Here is a 19357-nt window from a genome sequence, read left to right as displayed (position 1 = left end):
TGAACAGCTCACCTGCAGGGGAAGTCCCTTAACTTCCTTGTGCCTCAGTTTCCTCATCTGTTAAAAGAGGGGGTTGAAACGGCATCTACTCTATATGTGCAAGCATTCAAGAAGTGACACAGACCTTGCCTGGCACATGGTAAGTGCTAAGTGTTACCTGCATTATGCTCCCTGGAGTCCTGTGGCCTCGACACCAGCTGTTTCCTCTGCCTGGAAACTGCTCTCCAGCTCTCCCTCTGCCCTTTCCTGTCATCCCAGGCCGATTCCTTCCAGCCTTCCGAGCTCAGTCTAGGTGTCACTTCCTCCCAGCTCACCGCCTTAGCCATAAATGAATCAATGTAGTGAGAGGGCGCCCAGTAGGAGCAGAGTGTGCAGAAAGGGGCTGAGTCAATAACGAGTTTCCGTGTAGAGTCTTCTTTCTCTTGCAAGCCTCTGAAAGCCGCGACAATTAAGACGCGTAAAGGGCGGCTCCCGGGCGCTCTGGAAGGGCCCCAGAGCTCCCTGGCCCAGTTGGAGGCGGATGCGCGGCTCCCTCCTGCGGGAGGCGGGCACTGGGGGATCCCCAGGGCGCACAGCGAGGGCTGGCGGTGACAGTGCGGTCGCCGGAACATGGGGGAATGGGGGGTCTCGCCTGGGGCGCTAGCCAGGAGCACGCGGGAACCAGGTGGGTGGCACGCACGCTGGGAGCAGAGACTGAGCAGGTGTCGCGAAAGAAGCCTCCAATAGCGCGTGCAAAGGGACAGCGGGCAAGGAGCCGGGTGGCCAGCGAGGAACTGAGGTGGCGGCTGATGGCAAAGGAACGCGTCTCACTCTCCGGGCACGACTGGCACCTCGGGGCCTCTCTACCTCTAGACCCTACTGAGGCTTTTCTTCGTGTCGCGTGGAGCGACATTCCGCGCACTAAGGCGGGACTGCGGGGTCACTCCAATGGTGGGACGCAGGCCCCGGATCCCGCCCGGTCGAGAGTGCTGGAGGACACGCCCTGCGGGAGCGCAGGGCCTCATTTCTCCCGACTGCCCCGCTACCCTCGTGTCCCCAGGCCGAGGCCCCCCGCCCGCCCGACGGTGCCGGCTGGGAGGGGAGCCCAGCACGACCCCGACGACCCGGCAGCTGGACAGGGGACCCCTCGCCGGACCCGCCCACCACCGAACAGCGGACGGCATCTCGGTGTCACCACCACCTGCTGCACCACCCACGCCCCACCGCCCCTTCCCCCTGGCTTCAGTCCGGCGGCCTTGGCCCCGCCCCGAGCCCCCATTGGTCGGGAGCGGAGGGGGCGGGGCCCGACGGCGGCACGCGGGACCCACGGGCGGCGGAGGCGGGCGCGCGGCGCAGACAGCAGCTCCAGCTGGAGAGGCGCCGTCGGATCTGCGTCGTCCCGAGCGCAGACCGGAGCTCGCCCGCCGCCCCTGCGGCTGAGCGGGCCTCGGCAGCAGCCGACTGACGGCTCGGCCGCCACAGACAGATTGGCCGCCAGCCCCCAGCTCCCGGAGGAGCCCCTGCCGCGTCCACGCCGCCCGAGCCCAGCAGGTGCTGGGAAACCGCAGGCGAGCGCGCCCCGTGCGGCCGACCCCGAGCCCCGCCCGCCGTTCGCCGTTCGCCGTCCGCCGTCGGGGCGGCCGCGGCCCCGGTCCCCGCCCGGCCGCGGAGCGGATGCGCGCCCGCTGAGCGCCCGCCCGGCCGGCCATGGCCGCGCGCCCCGGGCCGCTGTGGCTCGTGGGCCTGGCGCTGTGCGCGCTGAGCGGCGCGGCCCCGGCCCGCGCGCCCCGGCCGGCTGTCCGGCCCGCCGCCTGGGCCCGCGCGAGCGCCGCGACATGCAGCGCGAGATCCTGGCGGTGCTCGGGCTGCCCGGGCGGCCCCGGCCCCGCGCGCCGTCCGCCGCCGCCCGGCTGCCCGCGTCGGCGCCGCTCTTCATGCTGGACCTGTACCACGCCATGGCCCGCGACGACGACGAGGACGGCGGCCCCCCCGAGCGGCGCCCGGGCCGCGCCGACCTGGTCATGAGCTTCGTCAACATGGGTGAGTGAGGCCGTCGGGGTGGGCGTCCGGGGCCCCGGTGACCATACGACCAGACCACCGGGTGGACGCGCGGGTGCGGACGGGTCCAGGGGACCGCCTTGGCCGGTGCGCGCCCCTTTGATCGCGGCCACGCCCCCACAGAGGGCTGGGAATGCGGAGCTCAGGGCGGCCCAGTCCAAGGGCTGTGGGCCCCGCTCACTCCGACAGACGGGGATGTGAGTCCCATCGATGTGCGCGTTCGTCCCGCCCCTGGAAACACCCAAGGGTAGGAATCATCTCATGTCGGGTGGACCGGGCAGTGCCAGGAAGACAGTGTGGTCCTGGGGAGACGGATGAGTAAACAGGCCGGGATGCTGCCACAGTGATAAGGGCAGTACTGGAGAAGGGGACAAAGTTCAGCGTGGAAAGCCCCGGTGACATCATCAGAGTGCCCAGAGCTGAGATGAGAGCCCAAGATGTCATGAGTCCACAGCAGCCCATTCCCTGGCCAGAGCCCCAGCCCCTGTAGGTGAGGGTGTGGCTGTCAGGGCAGCGGGTGGGGAAGGAGTGGACTCTGAGCTCAGTGGGGCCGTCGGCGGTCTTGTCACCCTGAGCGCAGCACCTGGGACGTGGCTTGGCATGCTGTGAAGGTCCAGGCTGTGGAAGGACATGGTGGGCAGCTCGGACGCCCCTCCTTCTCCCACACAAAGCCCAACCCTTCCTCTCTGCAGAAACTCTGTACAAGTCGTGGAGCCATTTATGGTTAGTTTTCAAAGATGTCTTTCCTATTATGAAATGCTCTTTAATCTGCAGTCCTGACTATCTGTCCCCTATCCGCTTTGCTTCCTGTCTGTGGGGTCAGGGCTGGAGCAGACACCAGACTGGATCTGGGGCACAGGGACTACAACTCAGGCTTAGATGGGAGAAGACCTTTGCCAAGGCCAACAGCCTCCCTTCACCCACAGCGTCACTCTTGACCTTCCCGACAGCCCTGTTACCAGACATGATCTTCATCCCCATCTCCCCGATGAGGACTTTGAGGCTCAGAGAGACAATGTTATGCCCAGGATAGCACAGCCTCTCCGTGGCCCAGTCAGGACAGCAGGTAGCCCTACATCCACCTCCTCAAGGAGCTGATATTTCTTTCTCCTGTCAGGAGGGCAGGCTTTCAGGGTGTAGAGAGCTTCCAGAGGGGTTTAGGCAGAGAAACCCAGGGGATGGAGCAGCGGCAGGTCTTGTGGGGTCTTTAGCCATTTGCTTCCTGCACTGGGGCAGGCCGAGGGGACAGCCAAGGAGGCCTCTGTCCCCGCCCCCAGCCCCGAGCTGGTGGGTGCCTGAGGTGAGGGAACAGCAGGAAGCGGCTGTTAACCTCTGCTGAGAGCCCGGTGCCAGGCACAGGACTTGGGCCAGTGAATGCCACCTTCCTGGTTAGAGGGCAGGGTGGGGGACGCGGGATAACAGAGACCATGTGTAAAACTGAGGCCTGTCCTCAGAACAAGCTGACCTGGGGCTCAGAACCAAGAGGGGCTGTAGATACAGTTATCCTGAGATGTCCCCAAGGGAGCCATCCGTTAGTGAGTCACTGCCCGGCCAATGTCCTGCTTCCCCAGCATCCCATGGTCAAGGCGCACACGGCCTTGGTGGGAGCTGCTGTTGTGAATCAAGCATCACCCTTAGTTCAGACACATCTGATTCCTCTTGTGCCTCTGCTGTGTGGTCTTAGGCACGTCCCTTGTCCTCTTGGAGCCACAGATCCCTCCTTGTAAAGTGGGGCTCCTAGAGATCAACGCATCGTCAGGGTTGTTGTGTGTTCAGTTGATAGATGGGAGGAACAGAAAATCATGCCTCTGGTCGGTGAGCCTGGGCCTGGTTGCTCCTGACTCCGGTCCCTCCCAGCTGCTGGCCAGCCTTGGTTGGATGTGTGGGAATGTCCCACACTTCTTTCTTTAACCTTTATTTATTTGTTTTGAGAGAGGTGGGGGTGGGGGAGAAGAGGGAGGGGCAGAGAGAGAGGGAGACAGAATCTCAAGCAGGTTCTGAGCTGTCAGCACAGAGCCTGATGCGGGGCTCGAACTCACGAACCATGAGATCGTGACCTGAACCAAAATCAAGAGTTGATGCTTAACTGACTGAGCCACCCCAAGCCCTTTTCATGGGCTCAGAGAGGTTAAATGGCCAGTCCAGGGCCACACAGCGCATCCATGACATCATCCAGGGGCTGTGGATTCCAGATGCCAGCTTCTTCCCACGCCATGTCTGTGTGTTTCACGAAGATCGAAGGCCTCTGACGCTGTGGGATTAACAAGCAGATCTTTGTTCAGTGGAAGCCCGGTCTGTGGGCGGGCCCAGCCAGCTGTCAGAGGGCCTCCTTTATTCTGATGTGCTAATTGCACTAGTACAACTCCTTCAATTTGAGTAGTTTTAACTGGTAATTACCTGGGCTGTGGGGGCGGGGGGATTAGACACCTACCAGGATTCTTTCCTTGTTTGGAGGCCCAGGCCCCAGGCCCCTGAACCACCACCGAGACTAATAGCAGAGTCGCTATGGTGTCAGCACCCACGCCCAGGCTCCCACACCTGTTGCCTCCAGCTCCACCTCCTGTTGGCCTCATCCGGGTCCTGAGAAGCCAGACCTGCTGCCTGCTGGGCCCCTGACCGTCCGTGGCAGCCTGTGGAACCCAGAGACCTCTAGCCTCCCACAGGCCTCTGGCCCGTGGGTCAGGCCTCTGTGCCCAGGCAGGTGCTGTAGGAAGCCCGTGTCATGGCTGACAGTGTCTCTGTAGGGAAGCCAGGACTACGGTCAGAGCTGGGGCCCCTGCCTGGCCTGTCAGTGAGTCTCCACCTGTATGCTCTTGGCTGCCCTTGGTCAGGACACGGTAATGGGGGCCGATACCTGTCCTGGGTGTCCCCTGTGCTCACGGAGTGGAGAGGCCTGAGCTGGGAGGCAACACCCAGGTTCTTGTACCGCCTGGGCTCGCCACTGAGTCCTTCCTGTCCCAGGTCACCTCCCTTCCCTCTCTGGGCCTCTTTTCTCATCCAGTCCACAGCGATGGTGTCAGAAAACACGGGGCCTCCCGGCCCTGACCCCGTGGCTCCGTGTTGGAGGCACCTCCTCATGGCACCACCCCGTCCCCTGGGCTGGAGCGTGGGTCTGACTGGCTGCTCCCTGGGCGCCTCAGGCTGGCCCAGCCCGCCGGGAGGGAGGAATGAGGCCAGAAAGACCAATTCCGCACGTTGGTCCTGGTCCTTCTCCACCTCGAGCTGCTGGGCCAGCAGGTGCCGTGTTCCAGGTTGAGAAACTGAGGCACAAACAGCCCTAAAGGCAGAGGTCTAGCCAGAAATGCATCAAGCCATCTTCACTTTTGTGGAGACCCTTCTCCAATTGTCTAATTTATTCCCGTGCCTCAGGCAGCCGAGGACAGGGGGTGTTGACCTGAGGCGCTGGATTTGGGAGAGGCAGGGCTGAGTGGGAATGAGGGACCTGGCCCACGTCCTGCTCAGCCCTGTGACCTTGAAGGTACTTCCTTTGGTTCTTTACTAGGGAACTCTCTCATTTCTCACGAATTCACTCAACAGATAGTCATGTGGTACCTGCTCTGTGCCAGACATAGTTCTTTCTAGTTCCTGGGATAGGACAGTGAGCGAAACAAAGTCCCTCCCCTTGCGGAGCTGGCCTCCTAGTGGGGAGCAAGGAATAAATACTTAAGCCACAAAGATGGTTGTCTAGACCACTGGTCTAGACAGTGACCCCCCCCCCAGGGGGTCTCTGGAGCCCAGGAACGGATGGACAGTGGGAGGGCAGACAGGACCTGGGTGGGGGCCTCTAACCTGTGCATCTTGATGCCACCACCGAGTCTCAGTGTGATCTGGGCTCTCCAGGCCACCTCTCAGAGCCTCAGTTTCGTCCTCTGTAAAATGGAGACACTCGTGTAAAATAGCCCACCCTGCAGGCTGTTCGGGGAGTGTGTAAGATGGCACCTGGTGAGGACCCTGTGCTCAACCTCTGAGTCTGTCTCTTCATCTGCATCACACTTAAGGTCACATCTTTGTTTTGAAAAGAGGAGAGTGAGGCTCAGAGAAGTTAGGTGGTTTTCCCAAGGCCACCCAGCAGGTCAGCTTCCTGTCTCCTCTGCTCTTCTCCTACATAGACACTGCCTCTCTGCCCAGACCTGGGCCTGGCCCACCATTAGGTGCAGTAAGTGTTGCCGAATTGGACTATATTGAATATATATTGGAAACTGAGAATCTCATTTTTAAAATTTCCTTGTTTTAGGATTTATAGAAATAATGCAAAAATTCATACCATATAAATTCATTGTAGAATTTCATTATACAAAATTAGGCCATACGTTCAAAAATATACAATATGGAAGCCCCTAATAATCCTCTCTCCACTTCAGAGAAAACCAGCATTCTAATTCTTTGGTGTAGAGTTCCCAACCTTCCCTGACATTTTATCAATACAGATTCTAACATTTTATTATTATTTTTTTTTTACAAAGTATGACATAAATGTCCAGTCTTGCTACTTTGTCTTTCATTTAACAGTAAATCCTTTGTCCATCTTTAAAGCTATTAATGTGACCATATGCCCAAAGGTAGCATTTCTTATTAAAAAGTAATTAATCTAGTTTTTCTGATATATAATTGATATATAAAATTCTTAAAAAAATTTTTTTTTAACATTTATTTATTTTTGAGACAGAGAGAGACAGAACATGAACATGAACAGGGGAGGGGCAGAGAGAGAGGGAGACACAGAATCTGAAACAGGCTCCAGGCTCTGAGCGGTCAGCACAGAACCTGACGCGGGGCTCGAACTCACAGACCATGAGATCATGACCTGAGCCGAAGTCGGACGCTTAACCGACCAAGCCACCCAGGTGCCCCAGATATATAAAATTCTAAGATATCAAAAGTATACTACATGGTGATTTGATACACATAGACATTGTTCATGGATTCTCCTCTCTAGTTAATTAACACGTCCATCACCTTACAGATTTCAATTTCCCAATACTGTGTTATCAACTATAGTCCCTATGTTTTACATTAGGTCCTCAGACCTTATTCATCTTATAGCTGAAAGTTTGTACCCTTTTACCAATCTCTTCCTATTTGCCCCACCCCACCCAGCCCCTGGCAACCACTTTTCTACTATCTATTTCTGTGATTTTGACTTCTTCTTCTTCTTCTTCTTCTTTTTTTAAGATTTCACTTAGAAGTGGTAACATGTAGTATCTGTTTTTCTCTGTCTGGCTTATTTCACTTAGCATAATGCCCTCAAAGTGCAGCTCGTGTTGTCACAAATGGCGGGATCTCCTTTTTCATGGCTGAATAATATGCCATTACATCTACATACCACATCTTTTTTGTCCACTCATCTGTTGATGGGCGCTTAGGTTGTTTCCATATGTTGGCTGTTGTGAATAATGTGCAGTGAACACGGGGGTGCAGATATCTCTTTGGGGTCTTGTTTTAATTTCCTTTGGATGTATTCTCAGAAGTATGACTGCTGGGTCATATGGTAGTCTTATTTTCAATTTTTGGAGGAACCTCCGTGATAATTTCCATAGTGGCTGCACCAATTTACATTCCCAGCAACAGTGCCAGAGGGTTCTCTTTTCTCCACATCCTCAACAAGAGATTGTTATCGCTTGTCTTCTTGATGACAGCCATTCTAACAGGTGTGAGGTGGTATCTCGTGGTTTGATTTGCATTTCCCTGACGCGAGTGATGCTGAGCACCTTTTCGAGTACCCATTGGCCATTTGTATGTCTTCTTTGGAAGTATATCTATTCAGTTTCTCTGCCCATTTTTAAATTGGATTTTTTTTTTTGCTCGAGTTGTATGAAATCCTTATATATTTTAGATATTAGCTCATTATCAGATATGTGGTTTGCAAATATTGTCTTTCATTTCACAGGTCACCTTTGCATTTTGTTGATGGTTTCCAAAGGTTTCTCTTTCCAAGCGTTGAAGGTGGGTCCCTTTTCTCTAAAACCCTGTCTGTCCACCAGGCTGGTGTCCCCTGTGGATCCCTGACAACTGACTCCTTACGTCCATCTCCTCAGTGTTTTCTTACCCTTCTGAGGTAAATGACTACTACCTCCCCCAGTTGACAGAGGAGGAAATTGAGTCTCAAGGAGTATTAGTGACTGGCCCAGACAGCCTGGGTACCCAGATCCACAGGGGCGGATGTGAAGAGTGGATCACAGCAGTGAGGAGGGTCAGCCCTGCAGGTGGGAGGCCAGAGTGGTGGGTTACTTTGGAGGAGGACACACGGGGCTTCAACTCTGGCTCTGCCGCTTGAGAGCTGTGAGACATTGAACAGGTTATTTAGAGTCTGTGCGTCTCAGTTTCCTCACCTTTAACATTGGGATCATCTACCTGTGTCCATAGTGCAACACTTAAATAGGTTAAGCACTTAAAAACTTAGCAAGTGCCTGGCAGTGCTCGGTACTAACAGCCAGCGCTATGGGGGAAGGGCCTGCCATGTTTCTCTGCACCCTACCTCGCCCCCCCCCCCAAACCCAGCCCTACCATTTACTTAGGGACCTGCAGCCCAGTGGTCAGCTCAGGCTGCCTAGGTTTGGATCCCCATTCCACCACTTGCAGTTTGTAGTAGGTGTCGTGATGTTTCGCACATCTTCTCTTCAGGAGCGAGTCACCCATTGCCCAGCTGCCTGGAGGGTGGGCTGCTGGCAACCGAGTCCTTCTGTAGGCACCCATCAGCTAGGCCCCCAGGAGCTTTTTATCCGATGTTAGCCACCCTCCGTGGCGGCACCCCACATTTAATGGCTGGTTTATGGGGGCGTACATGTCCAGTCCCTTGTCTCCGGGAAGGCACCAGCAACCAGCCCCAGGGCTCCCAGTGCAGGTGGAATGGGCTGAGCCTTTGTGTGGTCAAATCACTGTTCGGCCATGCTTGGTGCTGCTCCCTCTGTTCCCTACAGAGAACACTCTCCCACTGAACGTCTTGACTCAGTCTTTTGCCCAGAAGCCTGATACTGTTTATATGATTTTTGTGTAAGTTAGTTAATGCTCTTTGCCTCAGTTTTCCTCATCTTCAAAATGGGAGACATAATAAACCGTTCCTGCCTCACAGGATTGCTGTATCACATGAGGTAATCTGTGTAAAATGTTGAAACAGTACCTGTTAAATGCTCAATAAGTGTTAGCTTTGTCTGTTGGCTTTTAGCCCAAGGGCAGCTAGTTGGTAATAAGACCAGAAGTAAAACCCAATTATTTCCTTTAACTGCTGCCCCTATACCCTGAGCAAGCAGCCATTTATTCCCAGCAGCCTTGGGCTCTGAATACAGTAAGGGTTGGGGGGAAGTTGAAGGCTGGGAGACCTGGGGATGGAGAAAGTTGGGTTGTTCAGTCTGTGGCCATTCCTTAACGAACACTACTATGAACCTACTGTGTGCTGTTCCCTTTCCTGGTTATCCTGGGGCCTCCTCCAAAGTACAGCCCCAGCCCGAGGTCTGCTCATTAGAGTGGGAAAGGTGGGCCCAGAGACAAGTCCATATAAATTATGGCAAAATGGGAGGAATGGCCATTCACCTACTCAACAAACAGGAGCATGGAGGTTCAGGACAGCACAAGAGAGACATGGTGTTTCATTTTGTGGGAGACGAACAAGGCCCAAAAAAGAGGAAGAATGGTGTCCTGGCTGGGGGACAGAGAGGGCTTGGCAGGAAGTGTCATTTTGCTAGACCTTGAGGGAGGGTAGAACTTAGAAGGAGGTGGGAGGAGAAGGTGCGAGGGGAGGCAGGGAGGTGAAAAAGCTCTTGGGGTTTTGGAACCCCATTTCCTCAAGTGAAAATCCACTCCTAGCTTTCCCTGCTCAGAATCCTTCTGTGTGTTCCTTCGTGTCACAACTGAATTCAGGTTCCCCAAGTCTGCCACTCAGTGTCCAGTGTTCTGGCCCAGCTGAGCCACACAGTGTTCCCTTGACATGTCTCCAACTTGGTGAGGCTGTGGATGAAGGGAAAATACAGACTTTGGAATCAGACAGACCTAGACTCTCACCCCACCTTGGGTGCTCCTAGTCGTGAACTCATGCAAATCAGTTACCTTCCCTGATCATCAGTGTCCTCATCTATAAAATGGGGTGAATAATATCTCTTTCACTGAGTTGTCGTGGCCTCCAGTCTGGTTCTCAGTGATCACGCCTCCTGGTGTTCATGTTCTTGTGTAGGCCCCTTTCACACTCTGCCATTGCTGGTCTGTGTGACCAATAGAATATGACAGTAGTGATGATGTGTCACTTCTGAGATTGGGTTATAAAAGACTGCCCCTTCCATCTTGGGTCCTATACCCCACCACTCCTCCGCGCGCCAGATTGTGGAGTCTGGGGAAGTCATGCCCGGAATGCCGTGAGCAGTCCCACGGAGAGGCCCACATGGTGAGGAACAGAACCCTGCCACCAACAGCCACATTAGTGAGCTTAGAAGTGATGTGTTCATCCCAGTCAGTTCTTCTGAGACCGCAGCCCCAGCCAGCAACTTGACTGTCACCCCATAAGGGACCCTGAGAGGGACCCACCCAGCTAAGTGCCTAGATTCTTGACCCTCAGAAATATGTGAAATAATAAATGTTTCTTGTTTTGAGCTGCTACATTTGGGTTACTGTGTTACATAGCAATAGATAGCTAATACAATTATGTATTAACAGAAATGGCATGTGTGACATGCCCAGTATGATGCCTGACACAGTTCAGTGCTAAAAAAATGGGAGCTGAGGGAAGCCTAGCTCAGTCAGCTGAGTGTCCAACTCTTGATTTTGGTTCAGGTCAGGATCCCAGGGTCGTGAGATGGAGCCCTGCATGGGGCTCCACACTGAGAGTGGAGCCTGCTCAGAATTCTCTCTTGCTCTCCCTCTGCCCCACTCCCCCACTCATGCTTGCTTGCTCTCTCTTTCTCTATCAAATTAAAAAAATAAATAAAAAGGGAGGTGGCACGTTATTTCCCACCTCTGCACCTTTGCCTAAAATACTCTCCTCCATTTCTGTTTGTCAAAATTCTTCCACCACTTTCAAATACGTTTTCTAGAAAAGTGTTCTCTGACCCCTGCTCCCCAAGGTACCCTCCATGATTAGAGCCTTCATCCCCATCGTGTGTATTTCTCTTAGGATTTGAGTCACTTTCTGCCAGTCTCATTCAAGGCCATGTCTCGCCCCTATTTTACTCCCTGGGAAACCATGAACGACCTGAGAACAGGGACAGATCTGAGTCTTTGGGGCACCCCCACCCCGTGCACCCCATCCCCTGCATGGCAGGCACTCAGGGCAGACTGGCAAGGTTGAGGGAGGACGATCACAGCTGGAGGCAGGGAGCTGAGAGCAGGGGCGGGAGCCTGGGCCTGGTCGGTGCAGCAGAGCAGGGCCGTCCTCACTGTCTTTGTGGAGGCTGACAGCGGGTTCGGCATCTCCCTGGGCGCTTCCTGGGACCTCCAGTGCCCCCAGGGCCCTACCTGGAAGAAGGTGGCTTCAGCAGGCATTCTCGGGGGGGGGGCCCCATTGAGAGGAGAACCTCATTGACAGGTGACCCCCCCATCGCAGTATCACCACCTGGAGGGAAGCTAGGGCCACTCATTTTACCTCAGCTGCAGGTCTGAAAGTCCACACGAAGGGCCCTCACCTGACATGCGACCCCTGGCAAGTCTTTGCCCCTCTGGGCCTCAGTTTCCCCATGTCTGCAGGGTTGCCCTGGAGGCCTTTCCAGCTCTGACCAAAGAATGTGCCCACCCCTGCCCACTGATGGGGCTCCTCCAGGGGTGAGGCCCAGGGCAGGGAGGTACACCCAATCCATCTCCTTACGGAAATCCATTCCCTACGGGAGAGAGGGATGTGTCACTGTGACCGCATCTTTCCGGAAAAGTCCCACAGTTCAGTTCTTCCCCCGGGTTTGCACTGGGGAACCGTATCCTTGCTCAATCTCCTCGGATCTGTTTTTGGCCTTGACAGACTTGATGTGGGGGAGTGTGCGGGTGTTCCCTTTTAATTTGGGGTCTGAAGCCGTCGGAGGCCTGGACCAGCAATCATGAGTGCAGAACCATTTATGGAAACAGCTCTTGAAAAAAGTCGGTAATGAAAACTGACTAAAAATACCTTAGAAATGGAGCCTTGGCCTCCTCTGGGAAGCACCGAGATTTCTGGGTGGGAGGAAGAAGCCCTTCAGACGCAGACTTGGTAGGTGGTCCATTCTGCAGCCCCTTGGTGGGCCTGCACCGGCCATGGAGACCTGGGTCTTGTTTTAGGTCTGAAGGGGTGGGGGGCCCTCGCCCTTGTCACGAGCAGGACCAGCCAGACAGGACCCACACACCTGCCTCTGGGACCTTGGGGAGCCTGCCCTCCCCCTTAGCAGCCTGGCCATGCAAAGGGGGGCCAGTCCCAAGGCAAAGTGACAACGTGAGTGACTTCTGATGGAGGCACACCGTGACACGGAGGCCACTCCAGACCGGCAGCATGGCCAACCCAAGGGGCAGCGGCTGCTGGATGCTGAGCCGCTGTCCCGGGGACCTTGGGAAGAACCAGCAGACACATCCCCTCTCTGGGCCCCCAGAACACAAGGAGCTCAGTGGAAGTTCACTGAGAGCTTCCCGTTTCCACCCCACATTGTGCAGTCCTGCCCTCAATTGTGCACCATCCAAAAGGGCACATGGAGCAGAGATGGGGACCCCTGGGACTGGGGAAAGGGAGAGGCTGGCAGGCTGATCTGTGTGGGGTCGGAGCAGGACGAGAGGAGAGTGGCCTTTGGACCAGGCGGGATGGGGGCAACTCAGGAGAGAGCGCTTTGGGGAGGGTGTCCAGGGAGGGTGTTTGCAGCCCGAAGGCCGAGGAGGCCATGAGGTTGGGCCAGGTCAGCTCAAGGGGTCCTGGAACCAGAGCCTGGGCTCCTCCCAGGGGCCCTGTGGGGCTGGGGAAGGGTTTGAGGGCAGACCGGTCAGATTTTCTTTTCTTAACAGCCACTCTGGGTGGCTTACTTATGGTCAGAAACAAGACAGATTTAGGTCTTCTGGATGACTCTAAATTTTGTCCAGGGCACAAAAATAGCCCAAGTTTTTGTTGGTGTAGGACTGGTAGACTCAGGGTGTGGCATCTGGAGACCTGGCCCATGAGTGGTGCAGGGCCTCAGATGCAGATTGTGGGTGGCAGTCATGGAGGGCGGAGGCCACAACCTCCCCACAGAAAGGGCCTTTCCCAAACATGGGATCTGGAGGTTGGTTTATCAGAGACTGAGGGAGAAGGCTGAGAGTCCTATCAACACATGTTGGTGATTCATGATTGTTTCTTATTCTGGAAGCCACATTAAGGTGAATCAGAAAGTAAATTCATTTGTGGTTCCCCAGACAGAAGCTGGTCCAACGTTTGATCATTTTTGGCAGTTTTTATAATTATGTAGAAAATAAACATTTAGAAGTGCCAGGTGTTGCTCTGTGTGTTCCCTATGCCCAGTAAATACTTGGTGCGTGGCCTTTCATGTTTTTGCCAGTGCGACAAAGGGTTGTGTTGTTAAAGGGTAAATTCATATGTAATTTTGCCATGGTCCTGCAAAAGGATATTGCCAAATTCCTCTCCAATGCATTCCTTTTTTTTTTTTTTTAATGTGTATTTATTTTTGAGGTAGAGCGAGCAATAGGGAGGGGCAGAGAGAGAATCCCAAGCAGCCAGCACAGAGCCTGATGCAGGGCTTGAACTTACAGACTGTGAGATCATGACCTGAGCTGAAATCAAAAGCCAGATGCTTAACCAACTGAGCCACCCAGGTGGGCATCTCTATCCAATGCCTTCCTACCAGCAACGTGTGAGAATATTCATGTTTGCTCTCACCTGCCTCGCAAAGGCTGTACTGAGCACCCTACGAAAAGTACCCTCTCCCTGTTGCCATTACTTTTGAGCCTATAACCCTCTATATTTCACTCACAATGTAAACAGCATCCCCTATCTTACTTGTTTTGTTGTTCATATTGTGTCTTCCCCCTTAGATCGTAAACTCCATCAGTACAGAGACCCAGTTTACCTGTCTTACTGTATTCCCAGTGCTCAGAACAGTCTTTTTTTTTTTTTTTTTTGGCTTAAACAGAAAAACATTTATTTCTCACAGTTCTGGAGGCTGCAAGTTTGAGATCAGGGTGCCAGCATGCTCAGGATCCAGCTGAAGGCCATCTTCTAGGTTTTTTTTTGGTTTTGTTTTGTTTTGTTTTTAATTTTTAAATTTATATCCAAGTTAGTTAGTATATATTGCAACAATGATTTCAGGAGTATATTCCTTAAAGCCCCTTACCCATTTAGCCCATCTCCCCTTATACTACACCCCCAGCAACCCTCTGTTTGTTCTCCATATTTAAGAGTCTCATGTCTTGTCCCCCTCCCTGTTTTTGTATTATTTTTGCTTCCCTTCCCTTATGTTCATCTGTTCTGTGTCTTAAAGTCCTCATGAGTGAAGTCATGATATTTGTTTTTCTCTGACTAATTTCGCTTGGGATAATACCCTCTAGTTCCATCCATGTAGTTGCAAATGGCAAGATTTCATTCTTTTTGATTGCCGAGTAATACTCCATTGTATATATATACCACATCTTCTTTATCCATTCATCATTGATGGACATTTGGGCTCTTTCCTTACTTTGGCTATTATTGGTAGTGCAGCTATAAATGTTGGGGTGCATGTATCCCTTTGAAATAGCACACCTGTATCCCTTGGATAAATACCTAGTAGTACAATTGCTGGGTTGTAGGGTGGTTCTAGTTTTAATTTTTTGAGGAACCTCCATACTGTTTTCCCAAGTGGCTGCACCAGTTTGCATTCCCACCAGAAGTGCAAAAGAGTTCCCCTTTCTCCACATCCTCACCAACATCTGTTGTTGCCTGAGTTGTTAATGTTAGCCGTTCTGACAGGTGTGAGGTGGTATCTCATTGTAGTTTTGATTTGTATTTCCCTGATGATGAGTGATCTTGAGCATTTTTTCATGTGTCGGTTGGCCATCTGGATGTCTTCTTTGGAGAAGTGTCTGTTCATGTCTTTTGCCCAATTCTTCACTGGGTTATCAGAACAATCTTACATATAGTAAGAACTTAATAAATTTGTTTATAAATTGAACTTGATAAACTAAGGAAAATTAAATGGGCGGATTAACACATTTATTTGGGAAAAGATCATTCCACTTCTTCCTTCCCTCTCCTCCCCCCAGCTTTGAAATTTCTGACATGGCCTCCTGAGGGTACCACATCTTAGCACAATGTAGGGAGATTGCAGGTCAGGCTCCTCAAGAACTCTTGTAAAATGGCCACCCCTCCCAGTCCATTGTCTGACTGTTTATAAAGTGAGGAAAGCTGGGCAGTACCCTTATTCTCAGTTCACAGAGGAGACGAGGCCAAGTACGTACCTGGTTGGTGCAGGGTCAGGCCTGCAGTGAATGTCCTGACCACTGGTCAGAGCTCCCTGTGCTGCCCCTAAGCTGCCTCTTTGGCTAAAGTAGGCTTGGTTTGCACTGTTAACAAAAGGGTCATAGAGGTCCCTGAAAATGCTTTCCCAGAGCACCAGCTTTTGGAAAATCTCTCTAGTGACTCAAAGCAACAGCCACAGAAAAAGAGGCAAATCCATAGGTTATCTCTCCGCATCCTCTCAACTGTCAGATGAAGGAGTGTTCTTTACCCAGTTCCACACTTCAGGAAATACCACTAATTACTGATGAAGAGCATTACTTTCCTAAAAATGTCCCTTCTAGTGCTTACCTGGAACAGCCAGGGTGGGGAGTTTCCTGTGCCGAACTACTGGGTGCCTCATCGATTTCACAAACCCACAATGGAAGCTGGGAACTGGGGTCAATGCAGGTACATGAGGCTCTCTCGACCCAGCGCACCTGGCCCCCCAGGTCAGCACGGGAGGGAGGCCGCAGGGTGTGGTGCTCTTGAGGAGCTGGCGGGCTCATGGGTTGTGCCCCGAGTCCCCAGATCCAGCATGAAATCAGCATCGGGCCTGCACACAGAGATTCCCAGGGGCCCCAGGACCTGCCCGTCAGCCACCACTGGGCCTTGGGAGCAGATACATTTATGATGCTCTGAGAGGACACAGGTGAAGGGTGTGACTGAGCCACCCTCCTTCGCTCTCCGTGCCGCACCCTGTGACAGCCAGCAGCCTAGACTTACGTCATCCTGCACGACCGGGATTACACAGCCACATAACAGGGGTGGTCTGTGCAGTCCTCGAGTGGATGGAAATTGTCACCAAAGCTGTGCGTGTGTGTGAGTGTGAGTGTGTCTGTAGGGGGGAGGGGACATGCGTGTCCATATTCTTGGCGTGCATCGCTCGGTGAGGGTCCAGAACCCTGCCCTCCGCGCTCTCTGCCTGTGTGGGAGGACCCGCATCCGCTCTGGGTCATGCTGCCTCCCCAACAGCCTGGGCCACGGGTGGGCATTTGCCGCGTGTCCGGCACGCTGTCAGAGGATGGACGTTCTGTTTCTTCTCCTCGGCTGGGGATGAGAAGCCCGTCTCCTCCTGTCCAAATGTGCGTCCACGGGCCCCACCCAGCCCAGCTGTTTGTCCATCACCAGATCAGGTCCTCACCGTGAGGACGGGAAGTGCTCCCCACATCCGCTTCCGCCACCGGCCCGGTGACTTGTGGTCACTGAGCCCAGTAGCCGGAGAGAGAGAGTTTTTAAAAGACTCACAGACATGTAATTAAAATCTCAGTGTTGGGTTTTGAGGACGGCGCTGGGCGGCTCCCACCCCTGCTTTCCGGAAACACAGATTTGTGGTGTTTGAAAGTGACAAGAGGCTAAAGTAAGACGGTACTAAATATACTGTCCTGGGCACTTCCGGGCAGCTGGGGACATGTGGGATTGACTCGCCACCCACAGCCTCCTGCCCAGACAGTCCAGCCTCGCCACCAGGCCGCCCTGGCTCCCCCTCCAGCCTGCGCTTCACCTGCCCCTCCACACATACCTTCCTCCCCACCCCAAACCACACTGCGCCCCTGCTGCCCAGAGCCCTGAACCCCAGCGGCCAGAGGCACAGCCCACGCTCCTGGGCCAGAATTCCAGCCCTCCGCAGTCAGGCCACAGCCACTCAGGGCCCGTCCCCCACACTGCTGCTCTGTGGATGCCCCAGCACCCCACACCGGTGCCTCTGGGGTCCCCTCTGCCTAGGATGCCTTCCCTGCCACCTTCTCCACCCGACAAGACTCTGTCCCATCCTTCAAGGCCAGTTCAGATGTCCCCTCCTCCGGGAAGCCTGCTCAGATCCCACCACACCATGGGACTGTCCAGCTTCCCCAGGCCCTGACCAGGTCTCTCCAGGAGCTGTCACTCCTACCTTGCTACTCCTTGTTCCTTTCTGAGTCTGCCTCCGGCACACCTTCTTCCTTCCCCTTGTCCCCAAACGGGGCCTGCCATCATCTCACCCTTTGCTGTATTTTATGGCTGTTGTTTCCCCTGCTGGCACAATCTGTTCCTCAGCCCTAGGCCTTTGCTCAGGCTGGCCCCTTTCTTGTGCAGTGTCCTTCTCTCTCAACATATCCGCTCTCTCCCCTCAAGGCCCAGCCCGTGTCAGCTGCAAAGGCTCCCCCTCCGCGGGCTTCCATGCATGTACATCGGCAGATTCTGGGCAGCCCCTGGCTCAGAAATGCACTCAGTTATGTCTCTGCACCCTTATGTGGCCCTTTTCTGCCTTGGCTCTGATGTCCGTCTTCCCAGAGGAGGGACCTGACCTCTACTTCACCCTTGGGTCCCAGCGCCAGCAGGGAATGGGGATGGCAGGCCGGGTTTGGGGCTCGGGGGCCAGAAGTGAAGGCTGCTCTCGTTGAGCTGGTGTATGCTGGGTCCTATGCAGATGCCTCACCATGTAGCCCCACTGAGCCTTCTCAGCACCCAGCAGGCGGAGCCTGGGAGCAAGCCCCTTTGCAGAGGAGGGGGCCGTCACCACCCAGGCTGCCTCGGCCCCCAGCTCCCACCCAACTCCGCCCAGCCCGAGACCAGAACACGAGTGACCGCTGGTCCCGCTCTGTCTTGCAGTGGAGCGTGACCGTACCCTGGGCCACCAGGAGCCCCACTGGAAGGAGTTCCGCTTTGACCTGACCCAGATCCCAGAGGGGGAGATGGTCACAGCCGCTGAGTTCCGGATTTACAAGATGGCCAGCACCCACCTGCTCAACGGGACCCTGCACATCAGCATGTTCGAGGTGGTCAGAGAGCAGTCCAACAGGTGCCCGCCCCACGCCCCGCCTCCCGGTCGAGCCTCTGTCGGTGTATCGGGCCCAGCCCCGGAGGGGACATGTCCCAGAGGACAGAAGGGGAGCTCCCTGGAGAGCACACCCCCAGAGACAGAAAGATACTTGACCCCAGGCCTCGTGTCACTGTGGGGAGTGACCCAGAACCAGTCCTCCTGCAAGTCCGTGCCCCGCTGTCCTGGGGCAGGACCTTGGGCAGGTCACTGAGCTCCTGGGCCTCAGTTTCCACATCGCTGCGTGGGCGCAGTAACACCTTTGTGGGGTAGATGCAGTGAGATGAGGAGAGTGAGGCACCCGGCCCGAGCCAGGCAGGCGCCCACTCGTGGTCCACAGGAGGGCCCTAGAAACACAGAGGCAGCTGTGCCAGCCCTCGGTTAATTGTTCTTTCGTGTCCACAGGGAGTCTGACTTGTTCTTTTTGGATCTTCAGACGCTCCGAGCTGGGGACGAGGGCTGGCTGGTGTTGGACGTGACAGCAGCCAGTGACCGCTGGTTGTTGAGCCGGAACAAGGACCTGGGGCTCCGCCTCTATGTGGAAACGGACGATGGTGAGGCCCAGGGTTGGGCGGCAGACCTTCTCCCCGGGGGCTCCTCTGGCGCTGCTGGCAGCCGAGAGGGCTGCAGCCCCCTCCCTGGGCCCTGGAGGCCTGGCCTTTCTCAGCCCTGCGCCTGGGGTGACGATCCCTGCCCCGCCGTGGGGGTCAGCGGGGTGCAGGGGCCAGGTTCCCGCAGCAGGGGGCCCCCTACCCCGGTGCTCTCCCTCCTCTCCTTGTGCGGAACCCACGCTTGAGCTGCTAAGAGTCTGTGTTTTCCCTCTCCAGGAGCAACCGTGTAGGGTGGGAGGTCCCCTACTGGGCAGGGCAGGAGGGGAAGCCGTTACACCCTCAGACTTGATCAGAGAGGCCTGGGCTTGAATCCCAGCCCTACAGCGCTCTCACTCGATGACCTTGCAGGATACTTACCTGATAAGCCTCCGTTTCCTCATCTGTAGAATGAGGATCACACCTTCATTCGTTACATAGGTATCCGGGGAAGAGCCTCCGTTATGGCAGGAGGTGGGATGGAGAGGCCGAAGGTGGGCACAAGATTGGCGTATCTGAGCTGCAGGAAGGGGCGGCCGTGGCTGG

At 54.9% G+C, this 19357-nt stretch overlaps 1 protein-coding gene across 1 annotated transcript in view; it reads left to right on the top strand.

The window, feature by feature from the left end:
* The first annotated feature begins 1686 nt into the window (after window positions 1-1686).
* LOC115521733 (bone morphogenetic protein 8B-like) overlaps window positions 1687-19357 on the top strand; it is a 28654-nt gene continuing 10983 nt past the window's right edge. The window contains 4 exon segments of the mRNA XM_030327166.1: window positions 1687-1744; window positions 1747-2019; window positions 18017-18206; window positions 18630-18778. Coding sequence (XP_030183026.1) covers window positions 1687-1744; window positions 1747-2019; window positions 18017-18206; window positions 18630-18778 — 670 coding nt within the window.

The sequence above is a fragment of the Lynx canadensis genome, chromosome C1 (genome assembly GCF_007474595.2).
Source record: "Lynx canadensis isolate LIC74 chromosome C1, mLynCan4.pri.v2, whole genome shotgun sequence".
NCBI lineage: Eukaryota > Metazoa > Chordata > Mammalia > Carnivora > Felidae > Lynx > Lynx canadensis.
Note: the sequence above shows the minus strand (reverse complement) of the source record. Positions and strands in the feature narration are given on the sequence as shown.